At 44.8% G+C, this 18,121-nt stretch overlaps 1 protein-coding gene across 1 annotated transcript in view; it reads left to right on the top strand.

Moving 5' to 3' along the window:
- Positions 1–17,835, top strand: part of tmtc4 (transmembrane O-mannosyltransferase targeting cadherins 4) — a 28,093-nt gene extending 10,258 nt beyond the window's left edge. Inside the window, exons 10-18 of the mRNA XM_063213610.1 lie at positions 1,838–2,012; positions 2,772–2,903; positions 4,247–4,326; positions 5,062–5,169; positions 6,981–7,122; positions 7,442–7,556; positions 16,093–16,205; positions 16,547–16,616; positions 17,435–17,835. Of these exons, the coding sequence (XP_063069680.1) occupies positions 1,838–2,012; positions 2,772–2,903; positions 4,247–4,326; positions 5,062–5,169; positions 6,981–7,122; positions 7,442–7,556; positions 16,093–16,205; positions 16,547–16,616; positions 17,435–17,583 (1,084 nt within the window). The 3' untranslated portion in view covers positions 17,584–17,835. The remainder of the gene's footprint in view (positions 1–1,837; positions 2,013–2,771; positions 2,904–4,246; positions 4,327–5,061; positions 5,170–6,980; positions 7,123–7,441; positions 7,557–16,092; positions 16,206–16,546; positions 16,617–17,434) is intronic.
- Positions 17,836–18,121: the final 286 nt, after the last annotated feature.

Here is an 18,121-nt window from a genome sequence, read left to right as displayed (position 1 = left end):
GTAGAATGCATTTGAAAATAAAATAAAAATGAGGGTAAATAAATAAATAAATAAAATAAAAATAAACTAATAATTAAAATAAAGTGGAAGTGCCTGTCAGTGAGGTTGAAAAGCAGAAGTGAAGAGGTGTGTCTTCATCTTAGATTTGAAAGTAGACAGTGTAGAACACTGACGAAGTGACAGTGGGAGAGAGTTTAGAAGTTTTGGGCCAACAACACTGAATGCCCTGTCGCCCATGGTGTGCAGGTGTGTGGAGGGAACTGTAAGGAGGAGTGAGTCAGTGGAGCGTAGTGTGCGGGTGGGATTGTATGGGGTGAGGATACTTGTGATGTAGGAGGGTGCAAGGTTGTGCTGGGCCTTGTATACGAGGAGGAGAATTTTGAAATGGATACAAGGATAGAGGATAGGGGTAATGTGATGCCAGGGTCTGGTGTGTGTAAATAATCTAGCTGCCGAGTTTTGAATGTATTGTAGACGGTTAATCAATTCAGTAGGGAGACCAGTGAGTAGAGCATTGCAATAATCTAATCTGGAGGTTACGAAAGCATGAATGAGAGTCTCAACAGAGGTAGGGGTAAGAGAAGAGCAGAGTCTGGAGATGGTTTTAAGATGGAAAAACGCAGTATTGGTGAGGTGTTTTAATATGGGACTCAAAGGAGAGAGGAGTCGATGATGACGCCCAGATTTTTTACTTCAGAGGAAGTGGAGGTAAATTAGTCAGGCATAGAGAACTGGGAAAGGTTGATCTTTTTAAGTAATGATGGGGTGGCACTGATGATGGCTTTGGTTTTGTTTTGATTAAGTTTAAGAAAGTTTTGGGTCATCCCATTACTAATTTCATTGAGGCAGGTTGTTAAGTTAGAGAGGGGGAGTGGATGGGAGGGTTTAGTGTGTATGTAGATTTGGGTGTCATCTGCATAACAGTGGAAATTTAGGTCGTGTTTTCGGAGAATGTTACCAATGTTACGGGTTCGTCTGCGTTGTGTAGTTGTGTTCGTGACAGAAGAATGGAATGTACACACAGGAGCTGCATGCATTACTCTTTACTGAAGTCTGGGCACTAGGGCTGTAACGATGCAATCAACTCACGATTCTGTTTGTATCACGATTCATGATGTACGGTTCGATACACCCCACGATTTCACATTTGCCAAACTTTATGAATAAAAACTATGATAGTTTATAGGTAGAATAGGTTACAAGAGGCTACTAATAATTCTAAAAAGGTTCTATATACCGGTAATAGTGATGATGCTTGTAAGCACCATCACTTCATATCTTGTGGTTGTTTTCTGGGCTGATGGGTATGAGAACAGCGTTAAAAGGGCGCATCACGATACTGCCTCCTTGTATCGCGATACAGTATCGTGACTCTGTGTATCACGATTTCTCGGTTCGATACAATATCGTTACAGCTCTACTGGGCACAAATATACAAAATACAGACATCAGTCGTCGGGGGTAACACGCCTCTGTCCGATCCTCTTCCCGGACATAAGGTAGACTGGGTCTAAACAAATACATTTCATGCCAGTCTCGGCTCAGCATATGGACATCTTCTTGCACAGACTTTCAAGATGTCCTGATAATTTCAGGTTAATCACCACCCACCGACTTTGAAAAGTATACAGCTATACGTCGCCAACCGTGAATGATTCACTTCAAGGTCATTATCTGCCATCCACTAATGCTGTCCTCTCCTCTCTGCTCTCTCCTCTCCTCTCTGCTCTCTCCTCTCCCCTCTTCTCTCCTGTCTTCTCCTCTCCTGCTCTGCATGGTTCCCATCGCCTCGTCCTCTCTCCCTCCCCGCCTGCGGTGTGGCGTCTGTGGGGTTCAGGACGCTGACCTTCGGCCTGGTGCTCCTGATAATCCCCTTCCTGCCGGCCAGCAACCTGTTCTTCCGCGTGGGCTTCGTGGTGGCCGAGCGGGTGCTGTACCTGTCCACGGCCGGCTACTGCCTGCTGCTGGCCTACGCCCTGGGCCACGCCTGCTGCCTCTGGAGGAAGCACCGGGTACTGCAGCTCCCAGTAACTCTTTTTATCTGCCTCTTTCTCCGTGCTTTTGATTCTCTCCATCTCCATCTCCTATCTCCAGCAAGTGGGTTATATTTTCAAATAGTCATTTTTGCCCGCTCGCTCTTGCTCTCGCTCTCTCTTGCTCTCGCTCGCTCTTGCTCTCGCTCTCTCTCTCTCTCTCTCTCTCTCTCTCTCTCTCTCTCTCTCTCTCTCTCTCTCTCTCTTTCTCTCTTTCTCTCTCTCTCTCTCTCTCTCTCTCTCTCTCTCTCTCTCTCTCTCTCTCTCTCTCTCACTATGTTCTCTTTTTCTCCTCCTCTCTATTTTTCTCTGTTTCTCAAGTCAGTTTTTTGCCAACCCAGTAGCATTGCTGCTAGAGACATACACGTACCCCCATCTCTATATCATTTCCCCCCCCCTTTCTTCGCTTTCCCTTTCTTTGCACACAATCACAGACCATCACAATAACTGCGGTTTGTGTGCTGCTTGTCAGGGTAAAGTTTATGCTTAGGCTAATTATTTACATGTGTCTGGCTTAAGTATTGTGTGCTTGTACCGAATACACAAATGTAGTCTCTTTGTTTGTTCTCACTGTTTGTGTGTGTGTGTACGCGTGTGCGCGTGTGTGTGTGTGTGTGTATGTGTGTGTGTGTGTGTGTGTGTGTGTGTGTGTGTGTGTGTGTGTGTGTGTGTGCGCGTGTGTGTGCGTGCGTGTGTGTATGTGTGTGCGCGTGCGTGCTTCTTTCGGCATCCACACAGAAACTCCTGTGTGTGGGTGTGTTGGCGCTGCTGTGTGTGTTTGTGGGGCGCTGTGCCCAGCGGAGTCGGCAGTGGCGTACGGAGCAGAGCCTCTTCACCAGTGCCCTGGCCGTGTGCCCGCTCAACGCCAAGGTAACCGCCCTCTAATACAGAGGTTAACAACCTCGGGGTGAGGACATCCACAGGGGGTCGTGAAGCTCTCTTGGCTTTTAAGATTTATCGTATTTTTATGTAATTATGTAAATTATATAAATTATATAAATGAGAGTATTTCATCGATATGTGTGACAAAACAACATTCAAGGTCCACATTACATATCTCAGTGGTCACTGGTGGACCACTGGTCAGGCATCATAAAGTATAGAGCATGTGTGATGTCAACGCCTTTCGTGCAGCATGGCGTGGGGGGATCGGGGGTCACCAAAGTTTACAAGGGAATAACATATGAGTCACTTAATTAAAAGGTTGGGAACCACTGCTTTATAGTACGCTATATATGCTCTAATGTTTCCCCACATGCCTCAGCTGCTATAGCATTGCCCCTGATGTTCACATTTTGTTTTGTGCATTGCCCCTTGTTCTTCACTATACCAAGCAGGTGCCTCTTGGAAGCCATATTTTTTGTTTCAGCCCCTTCATGCCCCTCCATGTCATTTGATGCTGTTTTGGATATAGAAAGAAACTCTTTGAGAGAAGAGTTTTAGGCCCATCTCTACTAGTACCAGCACTGCTGCTTGTTTTTGCTCCTAACACTTGATTCAGGATACCTTTCTGACTACAAACTGTATTATGGCATGCTGTTTGGGGAAAACACAGAGCACTTTAACTATTGGCATTATTATATTGCATCCTGAGTACAGAGTGAATTATCCTATTTGTTTGGTTGGTTTGGTATAATACGTTGCAGGATGTACTTCTGAGGCCTTTAGTGCCTATACATAGCAGAAGACTTGAGTGCCTCACAAGCATATTCCTGTCAACTTAATTCCCATTCAGATTTAAACAGCACACTGTAGCGACCGTAATGATGGGGCCTTGTGTGTCTGCCAAACCGAAGCTGTCAGTTCCGACAAGATTTTTTGAGGTGAAAAAAAAAAAACGTTGATAAAAGTCATTTTCAGATTAGGAACAGCATGTTTGGCTACGGATCAAGACAAGAGTGGCTTTTTTTTCTCCTTTCCTTCTTCTGTCAGCGTTGCCCGCCTGCCTGTTGTGTCAGCTACGGTAGAAACGTGTCAGGATGCAAGTTTGCACTTCCTCCACGGTGACATTGGCGTCATCTGTCATTAGCGCTTCTCCCCGTTCTCACTCTCGTTCAGTCTCGCCCGAGATGACGCTCATATCCAGCTCACTCTCTCTCCAAATCTCAAACACTCCACTGTCGCTCAGCACTCGGCCAGGGGTCTGATAACGCCTGTTTGTGGGTGTGTGTGATTGTTTGCGCGCGTGTGTGTGTATGCGCGTGTGTTTTCAGGTCCATTATAATGTAGGCAAGAATCTGGCAGATAGAGGAAACCAGAGTGCTGCAATCAACTATTACCGTGAAGCTGTGAGGTATATGCACACACTTGTGTGCACACACACACACACACACACACACACACACACACACACACACACACACACACACACACACACACACACGCACACACACGCTCACACACGCTCACACACGCTCACACATACGGTATGTCTATTCCCATACAAACATATGCACTCACACACCCATATACCATTCTCAGTATCCTCCTCCACCATCAGACACACATCATTTTCACTGCCTCACACTTATGTACATTCTCACTTTTCACCCCCATGGTCTCATTCCCTCTGCCGCACACAAACACAAGAATATAGTCTATCTATAGGTTGAAGTGGTATGAATAGAGATATGAATGATGAGGGGTCTCACCCCTCTGACAATCACAATGCTAAACTGTGAAGTTTTGGTAAGAGGCCAAGCTACTCGTTCCCTGGGTGATTAGCGAATTACACCCGAGATTTAACTGCTCATGTGTGAACGTTTTTGCTTAGCGTGTTTCTCACAAGTACAGAGCAGTGTTCTTCTTCTTCTTCTTCTTCTTCTTCTTCTTCTTCTTCTTCTTCTTCTTCTTCTTCTTCTTCTTCTTCTTCTTCTTCTTCTTCTTCTTCTTCTTCTTCTTCTTCTTCTTCTTCTTCTTCTTCTTCTTCTTCTTCTTCTTCTTCTTCTTCTTCAATATAACAATAATAATATAATTACTACTGTAAGTATTGTTGATGCATTCAACCCTGTTGTTTGGCCTGTGTTAGGTTGCATCCTAAGTACGTCCATGCCATGAACAACCTGGGCAACATCCTGAAGGAGCGCAACGAGCTGGTGGAGGCCGAGGAGCTACTATCTAATGCTGTGCACATCCAGTAAGTGGGTTGATGATGTTGTTTTGGGCTCAGATGTCATGTGGTTCAACTGCAGCTAATGCCCATTAATTCATTAGCAATTAATGTTCTGCAATGAATATGCTTCTTAAATAATCCACTTAGAAAAAACAAAAAAAACATTTAATTCCTAACAACGTTACCCAAGTAACAGAACCATTCTTGACTGTTTGTGATCAGGTGATTTTACAATTTGACACTTCTACAGTAAATGAGTTTCATGGCAAAACAATGTAAGCACCACTTTTTGACTTTATTATTTTTGATTTTATTATTGGAAATCACTGTTCAAATGTCCTGTCATCTATGTGTGGATTCTTTCCATTCAAATATTTTGAAAACATACCTTTTAAGCCTATATGAAATGCATTTTGCAATGCAATGCAGTGCACAATACAAAAAATCCAATTTTCCAAAATGTTCCAAAATGGTTACGTCATTTTGCAATGAAGCTCTTCAAATGTTGATTAATCCGGTGTGATATTACAGCAAATGTTATGTTTGTGTGTTTGAGCAGTAAGTACCTGTACCATTCTTGACTGCTGTTTATGATCAGCTGTTGTTACTTTCTAACATAATGTTGTTTAGGGGAAATAATGAAAATGTCAGGTTTATTACTAACCATCCTATTGCTGAGATTGATTGGCAAGTCACTGGGTCTAGTTGGTCTGTGCCCGTGATGCACCTTGGGCCTTGAGTCACTACACACAGTAGTGGCCCCGTGTGTTTCTCCACTATTTTTTCTCCTGGTCATGTAATTCCCATTCAAAATGAAGCAGAATGATGAAGCAACCATAATGCAACGGAAAATGTGTGATTATGGCATTGTCAAAGCTTTTTGAGCTGAAGCCTTTGTATAAAATGTTGTGCATTTTTATTATTGCAACGTAATGGTCCTAGTATCAGTGGTTTGGGATGACATGGTCCACTAAAATCAATATAGAAAAAAAAGAAGATAAGTAGATTTTAATGTTTTATTTGGTCTTTGACTCGCACCTGCACAAACCTCTTTCTCTTAGGAGTAGAGAGATCCTCTTGGTCTTCATATACAGTAAGAAACAAAATCCCCCTGCTGCTACTGCTGCTAGAGTTACTGCTACTGCTGCTGCTGCTGCTGCTTGCTGCCCCATCGTCACATACTGTTGAAAAATACCCTGTATCCGGCATCTTCAGTTAGTTGCTTTCAGTTACGAGCAATGGTTTGAGGTGGAGCACTTGTACTGTAGTAAACAAATGCATGCACAGAAGTGGATTGGACATGTACACAGTTTGACATTAAATTTGACTTAACCCTTAATCGCACATCAAATGTCAATAGGTGAGATTGTAATATTGCAAATACACATTGTGTAGTTTGCCAGCAGCACATGGTTGTAGAAAAGGTTCTCAAGGGCAGCTTTGCTCGCTGGTTCGTTCTAGGTAGTGTGCTTATGTAGAACTATTGCTTATGTTCCGAATGATGTTTCAGAAGATACTTTAAGTCCCTTTCAGTGTATAACCTCCAGTAGCCACAACTGAAATGAGAGGACTGGAGGTTGGACATTGAAAGGGACCCCATGTGTCAGATGGCATGTGAAATGTCCTCTCACCCTCCCTCCCTATCTGCGGTCAGGATCTGACCTTGCCGCTGCCTGGTTGAACCTAGGTTGTAGAAACAATCGGGTAAGGCAGTTTTCTCGCTGGGTCTTTGTAGGCAGTGCGCCTATGTAGATACTACATACCAAATGATGTCAGAAGAGGCCATGTGTCAGCTGACATGGGAGATCACCTTCCCTCCTTCTATCTGTGGTCAGGCCTGACTTTGCCGCTGCCTGGATGAACCTTGGCATCGTACAGAACAGCCTGGGCAAGTTTGGTCCGGCCGAGCAGAGCTACTGGAACGCCATCAAGCACCGCAGGAGATACCCCGACTGCTACTACAACCTCGGAAGACTGGTGAGACTCAGCTTGGTACTCTACTGGGCTTTAATGCCAGTGGAATTCATTTAGAGGCACTGTCACATACAGTATAGGCTACAGTACTAATCTGTGGGTGATGATAAGGATGTGACCAGACTTTACTTTCTCTCTGTGTGTGTGTGTGTGTGTGTGTGTGTGTGTGTGTGTGTGTGTGTGTGTGTGTGTGTGTGTGTGTGTGTGTGCGTGCGTGTGTGCGTGCGTGCGTGCGTGCGTGCGTGCGTGCGTGCGTGCGTGCGTGCGTGCGTGCGTGCGTGCGTGCGTGCGTGCGTGCGTGCGTGCGTGCGTGTGTGTGTAGTATGCAGACCTGAACAGACATGTGGATGCCCTGAACGCCTGGAGGAACGCCACCATGCTGAAGCCGGAGCACAGCCTGGCCTGGAACAACATGGTCATCCTACTGGACAACACTGGTACTGCAACGGCACTAGCCATGCATGCACGGACACACACATGAAGTGCACACGCTCGCCATGTTCTCATCTCACTTTCCCAACACACACACACACACACACACACACACACACACACACGTGCAAGGAGGTACATTCAAGAGGCATGTAGAGTATGCTTGCTGATTCTCTCTCACTCACACAGACAAAAGCAGCCATGCAGAGGAAGCTGCAGTAGGAGACACTTGTACACACACGACACACACACACACACACACACACACACACACACACACACACACACACACACACACACACACACACACACACACACACACACACACACACACACACACACACACACAGAGTAGTGGGAGGAAGAGGTATGGGGGACATGCTGACTAAGCACCGAGTGGTCAACACCTGGAGTGACAATCGTAGCAAACGAGGTGTGTGTGCGTGTGCGTGTGTGTGTCAGCAGGCCTGCTGTGACCATTATCCCCCCACTGGGTTGAGAGTCAGATCTCTCAGCCAGCGTGCAGCGTTTTAACAGGCAGTGTGTGATTCAGAGTTGGGTTCCTGAAGTTAGGTTTGCTAGGTAGGTGGTGATCTGCCATAAACAGATGAGAAGCGTTAACATCTACTGTCCCCTTATCTATCGTAATGGCCATTGGTCAGAGTGAATCTATATGTTGGCTTTGGAATTCTTCAAAGTCAAGTTCATTTTCTGTGACAAGTCTATGTGAGGTGTGAAAAAGAAAAAAAACCCTACTGCAACCTGGGACTTCGTTATGAGGCCAAAAAGGTCATTGATCACAGTGGGGGTCACTATGTGACTCCATAACTGGTTAGTATTTAAGGATCCTTTTGTGCTACCTGTGAATTTGAATTCACCTTTTGCTGCAAAGATTTCTGGATTAGTCCACGACTTGGCTGTGCTCGGAGAGGTGTTTGTCATTTAATGAGAGCATACGAGTGTGACTTGTAAAGGTCTCATTTTGAATGTCAGAGTGATATACGTGTTACACTGGCAACGATGTGTGGAGGTAGTATGTTCTGTGGTTTGAAAATGCGTATATTCAAGCTCCTGATTGTGCTGCAATCAGTAGCATTATCAACCTTTTTCGACACTAGTAGTAAAAATATATTTTATTTTTTTAAATGCAAAAGGCAAAGTTTTGATGTTTGGCAAATATTCCAACTCATTATCATATTTCAACATACTCATAAGTTCATTTTACATCAGAGTGTTCCACAGGTGGACTGACAGTAAAAGTCTTGCTTAGATTTCCTTCTGCTTGTGCTCTCAACACAGGCGATTTCACTAATTAGCTCATCAACCTGGCTTAAAGGGATGTGGTAATTAGGATCAGCTGATTCATTGAATTGACTGGAGCAAAAATGTGGCAGGCTTTCTACTTTCTGAACACAGATTTCTTTTCATGGCAGTGTTCTTGTAAAAAATGTTTTTGAAATATCCTATTTAGGGTGCTCAAACGCACGTGTCACAATGCCGTTTTGTTTATATACACATGTTGTGTTTCGATGTAAACTGAAATATCCAAAATATCTGGATACGTGTAACCAGCAGCTTAGTCATGTGGCCTAAAGCACCCCAGGCCCCCTCTCGCCCCCGTCATGAGGCCCTTGGCCCTGTGCCCATTACCAACGCCCTTGGCCCTGTGCCCATTACCAACGCCCTTGGCCATGACCTTTTGCCTTTAATTTGCTCCACCAGACTAAGTGTCGCTGTCGTCACCACCAAGGTGTGAATACACTCTCTCGGCATACATGTGGCCAGCACAGCACAGGGCGGTACAGGCACGTTTTCTTGCACAGAGGTCAATGGTGGATAATTATTAAAGACCCTAACACACATCCCCCACCCAATCAGCAAAGCCCTCTCCTCCCCAGCACACCAATTAAGCTCCCTGTCCCGAACTATTCTGTCTTGCGGTGTTCCAATCAGTGGTCATACACGAGCCATTGTACCTCCTGCATCCAACCCTGCATTGCTGCTGGTGGGGGATAGTTGCTTAACTGGTTAAGCCTTTTTGCCCAATATTGTTAACATGCATATGTGCAAATATAGCTGTATATCCCTGAAGATGTGTTTGTGTATGACAGAAACGTTTGATCAAGCAAATTTATGTCAGAATACCGTTTTAAAATCTGCATGGACTGTATCGCGTAAGTTGTTACAAGTGAAACGTTTTCTCGTCTCACTTCAGTATGTACTGCATACATTACATTACATTATTACATTACATTTCACTTAGCTGACGCTTTCATTTTATTCAAAGCGACTTACAGTTATTGTTATTTGTCAGGGTATTGGTTACAGTCCCTGGAGCAATGTGGGATTTGGTGCCTTGCTCAAGGACCCTTCAGCCATGGATGGAGATGTAGGGAGAGGTCAGGGGGGGATTCGAACCTGCAACCCCCAGATTGGAAGACCAACTCTCTAACCACTCGGCCAAAGATGGGGCATAATGGACTGCCTCGGTGGGGGAAAGAAGCGGAAGAAAGGGGAAAAGAAAGAAAAGAGAGAATTTATTTTCTGTTTACATACAGACTAATATTATACGTCCTTCTACTCAAGTTTTCAACTGTATTTTCTTTTTTAAAACTATATAACTAAATATATACATTTTTGTGCTGCATTGTATGACACTCTTGCCAGGATTTGCACCTGGATCTTCCACCCAACGGATGGCTGTGTTACTTACACCATAAGAGTTGCGTGAAAACAGCACCAAAAATGTAAATGAATGTATAATCATGTAATTATTATTATATTAGGTGTAGTATGCATTATACTTACACAGAAATTATATAGTGTATCATTTAATATCCCATTGTCCACCTATCCAATATCCTCACCCAATTTACAGAACAAGGCAGTTGCATGGACTGACTCCTTCCAATCTATAATAGAGTCCCGAGGCAGGACAGGACAGTACAGTACAAGGACAGTACCAACGGCCCATCAGTTGAATGTGGCCTGTTGTGTTGTTTTTTCGCCGGGCCACACTGTGCACAAGTGTAAATGGTAGTCATCGTTGACTGCCGTTTCCGAGGAGGCTCCCCCCTGCCACTCACACCTGAAGAGATTGAGTGAACCGCCGAGATGGAGTGGGCTGAGAGAGAGAGAGAGAGAGAGAGAGAGAGAGAGAGAGAGAGAGAGAGAGAGAGAGAGAGAGAGAGAGATCATACTTTACAGAGCTCCCAAGTGGTTTACTGCTGTTATTTAATACTATTTGGTGAGAATCGGGGTGGCATACATTTCTAAATTCACTTTCAGGGTTGCATCACAACTTAGCACACTGAAGGTAGTTGGCAATAAACCAGGGGTCCCCAAGCTTTTTTCTCTGGGGGCCACATTATCGTTCCTGACTGTGATCAGGGGCCGGATCAATCATGTGGGCTTTAATACTAGGCCACTGCCTGTTATAGCCATAATTTCTAGCACAAAATAGTTCATCATTACAAGTGATTTGCAAAAGAAGTGAGTACTTCACATGTTTTTCTATTTGAAATACCACAGGTATTCCTTTTAATTTCTGATAACCATGTAAAAATAGCAAGGAACACCGTTCCTTACAGTTTATGAGTGATACAATAGAAATGGTAGGTCTGTTTATATTACAGTGAGTTGAGAAACTAGCAAGACAAGATAGGATTGCTTCTTTGGGCCAGTTCAAATGGTGAGGAGCAGAGAGATGGCGGGCCGCATCCGGCCCCCGGGCCTTAGTTTGGGGACCCCTGCACTAAACCATCCAGGTATGTTAGGCAATTGTTAAGTTAAATGTAGGTCCGGCATAGGTCATTACTATCATCCCAAACTATTTACAAGTAGAACTGGTGCCTGGGATTGTGTTGGTGTTGCTTACCTGAGCTGCAAAGACGGCGTGGGCTTCAGTGCTTACATCTTCAGGTTAAAGGCTGAGGACCCAGCTTATAGATAGTGATGGAGCCCAAAGTATGGCATCATAGTGGCCAGTCTCGTGTCCTTAGCCTAACAGGAAATAGCAGGTAAGCTTATTGTCTCCAGTGTGGTCAGAGAGATGGTCAGAAGTGGCCATGCCTCCACAACATCACCGTTGAAAGCTAGATGTTCTCTCTCTCTCAGCCTGTGACCCCTGCCTCCCTTGTGATGCGTCATTGCCATGACCAGCAAAAGATAGTGTATTTGTATTAGTGGACTGGAGAAAAACAGAAAACAAAAACATAGGAAGGCACTAATAACTCATAACAGATAACACTAAACTTATTGCACACAAAACCCTGAAGTGGACTGGCATCAAAATGGCATTCCTTCCATTATGGGCTTACTGTTGTAAGTGCCCTGAGCATACCTAAGACAGAGGCCATGGCATTAAGTGGTGGATTTCCCTGCTTTCATATTTGAAATTAGATCCAGCACAGTTACACCAAAAGATGGACACATGCTACAGCAGAACTGTAGCCTAAGCCAGTGGTTCCCAACCTATGGGTCGGGACCCCCCTTATGGGTCGCCAAAGATCCACAGGGGGTCGCGGAGCCCTCTTGATTTTAAGGGGTTTCGTTTTAAATATATATAGCCCATGTTGAATAAAAGACAAAGCAGTTAACTAATAAATGCATAGACGCAACAAATTGTAAGTGCTACATTAAACATTTATTCTATATTTGACCAAAGACGAATTGAGGAATAAAATAACTAAAATAAGTTTTCGCAGGAAACGGAGGGCATCTTGTGACTCCGTCTCGTGCGGGCGCTCGCGTGGTTGGGTCACCAAAGCTTACAATAGTAAAAACATGGGTCCCTTAAGAAAAAGGTTGGGAACCACTGGCCTAAGCTACTATGTCAAATCAAGCCACTAATTGCCCACAATATGCCCAACCATCAAAATGTCTGCTTCATCATATCGTTTTACTTCAGAATTAATCAGGCACTACAGATAAGTTCTGTGTGAAAAATGTGATACATTTCGTGTCGCAACTTATGCCCTTCGTGACATATGATCTGTTTCATTTTACGTTCGTCCAGCATTTTGAACAGTAAGAATAACATAATCACGATGTTACTGTACTATCCCGATCACACTAACGTAAAGGGGATAGGCCTACATGTCACTAACATAAAGGATAGTTTATTATCAGCGTTTGTTTACACGACGGCTCCATTCATGGCTAACATAGGTTAGCGATAACTCCGCCTGTTAAATTCTCACGACAGAGTCAACAAATAGTCGGAATGAAAACGTACACTAATGATTACAATGATAAAACACCACTTACCACCGATTTTGGAACCAACCAAAAGCCCTGCGTTGATATATCCGATGTTTGCATTCTGTCATTGACAGAGTCGTTAATTCAAAACAGCCGCCATGTGTACAGTGTTTGGGAAGGCGATCTCACTTGTGATTGGTTGCTCGGCGTCACGACGTCGTGGCATTTGATTGGCCGCTTTGCCCCATCTGTTCGAAACTGTTCGCAACACGTTCGAAAAGGTTCACATTTGTTCGGATTTGATTAGGACCAGTTAGCACTTTGTTCGGACCTCGTTCGGAGTTGTTCGGAAGTGTACCAAATGCGTTCGGAGGTGGTAGGAACTAGAGGGCAGGCCTGTCAACGCATAGTGGCCATAACAAAAACAGGGCAATCTGCATTAAGCAGTTGACACCAGCCCATTTCAGTTGCACGTTAACTACTTGGATAGGTGCAGATAGTTATGTCATAGCTCCGTCGGTAAGGGAAAAAATGGCACATTGTGTCATATGCACTTTTCTAAGAGGAATGTCTATGAAATAGAAATGTTTGTGTTTTCAGACAGAAGACTAGATTTAAAACATTTTGATTTCTGTTCCACATTTCACTTTGAGTCTTTTTGTGTGTGCGCGTGCTATTTCACATTGAGCCTATGTGTGTGTGTGTGTGTGTGTGTGTGTGCGTGTGTGTGTGTGTGTGTGTGTGTGTGTGTGTGTGTGTGTGTGTGTGTGTGTGTGTGTGTGTGTGTGTGTGTGTGTGTGTGTGTGTGCGTGTGCTTGTGGGGCTTTGGTGCTCTGGGAGGTGAGGAGGAGTGGGAGAGTTGGGGTTTGTAAGCATCCAACATGATTAGAGTGGAAGAACGGGAATCAGTAATGCTTGAAATTTATGTATTAAAAGCTTTTGTTTGTGTTGTTTTTAAAGGCACCCTTCCCTGCCGTGTGGAGAATGCAGCAATTCTCAAACAGAAGTGCCTTTCTTTCTTTTTCTTTTTTTCCCATCTTTTTTTTCTCCATGTCAGCCCCTAACACACATACATACAAACACATGCGTGCAAACCCCACCCCACTTTCTTGCACTGTCAGATGCCTTCCTCTGCCAAACAGTTCCCCACCCTGCTCGCGCTCTCTCGCTCTCTCTCTCTCTCTCTCTCTCTCTCTCTCTCTCTCTCTCTCCCTCTCCCTCTCCCTCTCCCTCTCCCTCCCGCCAGAGTGCCTTGGCATAGTGCAATATCACCCCGAAATAAAGACCCTGGCACCAGGATGCTTTCTTCTCCTCACTTCCTCTCCTCTCCTCTTTCACTTTCACCCCATCCTCACCATTCCCTGGGAGACTCTTCCGGAATAAATGGGCTAAAAATTGAAAATGTATTTCCCTTCTCTCTCTCCCACTTTCTCTGTTTTTTAGCTGCTTTAAGTCGTCTTCCTGTGTTACATCCACCACCCCGAAACCTCCATCTCCTCCTCCTCCTCCTCCTCCTCCTCCTCCTCCTCCTCCTCTCTTCCCCCATCCTCCTCTTTTCCTCTCTACCAAACCCTCCTTCTCCTCCTACTGTATACCCCCTCTCCTCCCCCTCTTCCTCCTCTCCCCTCCTCCCCTCTCTTCATCTCATCCTCCATCTCCTCCTCCTTCTCCTCCTCCTCTCCTTCTCCTCCTCCTCTCCTCATCTCATCCTCCATCTCCTCCTCCTCCTCTCCTCCTCCTCCTCCTCCTCCTCCTCTTCCCTGGGAGAGGATGAAGCTGAATAAGCAGTGATGAGGTGTTGGAATCGCCAAGCGTGAGTCATGCCCCCCTCCTTCCACACCCCACCCAGGCCCTTCTCCCTCTCTCCCTCCCTACCCTACACTGGGTGGAGGACTGCTTCTCCATTCCTCTTTCCTTTTCCTCTCTATCTCCTCCTTGCTCTCCCTCTCTATGGCCATATTCTCTCTTCTTTCATGCTGCATGCCCGCCTGCATGTCATGTGCATCTTTCTCTCAATTTCTCACATTTCTCCCCTCTCTTTCTCTCTTTGTTTCTTGTTTCCCCTCCAGCAACACTCTCCTTTCAACATTCTCTCTCCGTTTGTTCCTTCTCTTCCACTCTGTCTCTCTCTCCCACTCAACCCGACCCCACCCCTTCTCCACCCCACTGCACACAGACGGCTGGTCTGGTCCGCAGACCCTACCAGACTGGTGTGTCTGTCCAGCCTACTGGTCAAGACAAGCCAGACACGACAGAACAGAACACGGGTCGAGACAAGAAGACAAGAGAGGAGGAAGGGGCTCTTTCTTGACATGCGGATCAATGAATCAGCGGCCCCTTCACGCTGGCCCTAATTGGGGGAGCCGGTCCAGGGCCTCCCATGTGTGAAGGGCAGGGGTGGGAGATACAGTAGAAAAAAAAGCTCTCTCACTCACTCCCTCTGTGTGGCCACAGACAAACGAGGGCTCCCAAAATCAGACCCCAAGGCCCAGAGCTCTGTCTTCTCCCTCTCTCTCTCTCTCGCTCTCTCTTGCTCTCTCTCTCTTGCTCTCTCTCTCTCTCTGCACCCCTCTCTGTCTCTCCCCATCTTTCTCTCTCCCCATCTTTCTCTCTCTCTCTTCCTCTGTGTCCCCTCTGTTCATTCCCCACCCTCTTGGCTTCTTTCTTTCTTTCTTTCTGTCTTTCTTTCTTTCTTTCTTTCTTTCTTTCTTTCTTTCTTTCTTTCTTTCTTTCTTTCTTTCTTTCTTTCTTTCTTTCTTTCTTTCTTTCTTTCTTTCTTTCTTTCTGTCTTTCTTTCTGTCTTTCTGCAACCCCAGACACACATGCATACACACACACACTCTCTCTCTCTCTGTCTCTCTCTCTTCTCCTTCTGGTTTGGCACCCACTGTTCACCCGCGGGGGTGGAGGGCTGTTTGTTAGCACGAGGAGGAGGCCCAGTGATGACACCCAACACGCTCTGGTGAATAGGATATGCTTGATGTTATGTTAGTAATGCTGTATTCCTTTTAGTGTTTTTTAGATATTTTTTTTTGAAAAGTGGTATGTGTTTGGGGAAGGCTTCAGGTGTCTGATGGATCTTATTATTGTGAGCATTCACTCAGTTGTGCTTTGGGATATGAGCCTCTGCGAATGACGCAAGTGCACATGCGGACACACACACATACACACACAAATTCTCTCAGAGACACACATATTCATTCATTCTCTCTCTCTCTCTCTCTCTCTCTCTCTCTCTCTCTCTCTCTCTCTCTCTCTCACTCACACACACACACACCTCTATTGTAATTTAATATTTGTTCTGTTCATATTTTGTGATCTCTCTGTCTGTGTATGCAGGTAACCTGGAGCAGGCTGAGGCGATTGGTAAAGAGGCCTTGAAGATCTTGCCCCATGACCCCACCATCATGTTTTCGTTAGCCAATGTTCTCGGAAAGCTCCAGAAATATGAGGTAAAAAAAATCCCCACACCGTCACATTTCAATCCCATGCTTCTCAAGGCTGTCCATTTCTTTTTTTTTTTTTTTTTTTTGTAAGACACAAAAATGTTCACACAAGTCTTAAGTCTGTATATTGCAGTGCTGTTGTTCTTCACTGGCCTTAACGTATTGCAATGTTGTTTGTAGAAGTCCTTTTTTCTTCTCAGTGTTTATATTTTAGGAGACTGCTCTTTCATGCACTGCTTTGTTAAATCACTCTATGTTTAATTGATTCAGTTTTAACATGCCTGATGGGAATTGGATCAATTAAAATGCAGAAAAAAAGAGAAAATCATGATTGATCTTTATTTCAGGAATCAGAGAGTTTTTTCCTACACGCTCTGAGGATCAACCCCAATGCTGCCAGTTGCCATGGCAATCTTGGTGAGACATGTTTCTTTATTTTTATTTATTTATTTATTTAATCCAACTTCAGCGCAGTTAGTTATTTTATATTCTTCAGCAGTGCTGAGAAAGCTGCTCTTCCGCATAAACTGGTCCTCAAGCGGATGGAAATTCTCCTTTTGAATAACCGATCCTGTGCATGCAAAAGGAGCTTTTGCTGGATGTAGTGTGTATGGTGTAGTTTTTGTTTTGTTTGAGTTGTTCCAACTAGTTATTTTGAAATAGTAGAATAAAGTCACAGGAGGACTGTAAGATCTCAGCCTGATTTGTACAGGACAGGCCGCATGGAACATTTGGCAGCATTTTTCTTGTTCTTGCCTTTTGACCCAAAGTACAGATACTTCATAACATACTAGGTCCTTATGATGGTTATATCAATAATAAAGGCCTTATTGACAACAAACAAGAAATTTGTGAATGAACACCCAACAAATGGTTGATTTTGCACAACACGTCTCATAAGTCACTTGTACAGACTGAGAGTCATGCATTAGTAGCCAACAGTGTTACCGCATACTTTAATGTTACCACATAGTGTTACTACAGCTATTAAAGATGTGATGTGATGAGGGGCGGTGCTGTGATGCACTGCGTAGAGTACCCACTGGGCACCCGGGTTCGAGCCCAGCCTGGGTCATCGCTTAATCTCCTCCCCATCTCGATCCTACCGCTCTCCTATAACATCCTCACCAGCCTGTCAGAATAAAGGCACTTAAAAACTTTTTAAAAAAATGTTTGTGATTTTTTTTACTGCTTGTTTTACTGCATGATTGTGATGGTTCCTGGTTGTTTTGCAGCCGTTCTCTACCACCGCTGGGCCAAACTGGAGCTGGCCAGGAAGCACTACGAGCAGGCCCTGATCCTGGATCCCACCGCCACGGGGACCAGGGAGAACTACAACATGCTCCTACGCAAACTGGAACAGAAACACAAGACTACCAGCTGAACAGTCCAAGTGTGTGTGTGTGTGTGCGTGTGTGTGTGTGTGCGTGTGTGTGTGTGTGTGTGTGTGTGTGTGTGTGTGTGTGTGTGTGTGTGTGTGTGTGTGTGTGTGTGTGTGTGTGTGTTTGTGTGTGTGTTTGTTTGTGTGTGTCTGTGTGTGTCTGTGTGTGTGTGTTGATATTTATTGCATGTTGCGGTAGCATATAGTGTTCTTTTGCACATGTGGTGATTTAATATTATTAATAAAAAAAACACAGATTCCTGGTTTTTATATCTGTCTGACAGAAGTCATCTTTCATCGGCACAGACGTTCTCTTGTCTCTGACGTGCATGACAGGCATGGAGAGGGAGTGGGAGGGAGGAGTTTTGGCTAGAGGAGTAGTCTCAATGTCTTTGATTTGGGGTGTTATGGAAGTAAGATGTCGGGCACATGGCTAGTTACACACACACACACACACACACACACACACACACACACACACACACACACACACACACACACACACACACACACACACACACACACACACACACACACACAC

Source organism: Engraulis encrasicolus, chromosome 13, assembly GCF_034702125.1.
Source record: "Engraulis encrasicolus isolate BLACKSEA-1 chromosome 13, IST_EnEncr_1.0, whole genome shotgun sequence".
Classification (NCBI taxonomy): Eukaryota; Metazoa; Chordata; class Actinopteri; order Clupeiformes; family Engraulidae; genus Engraulis; species Engraulis encrasicolus.
Note: the sequence above shows the minus strand (reverse complement) of the source record. Positions and strands in the feature narration are given on the sequence as shown.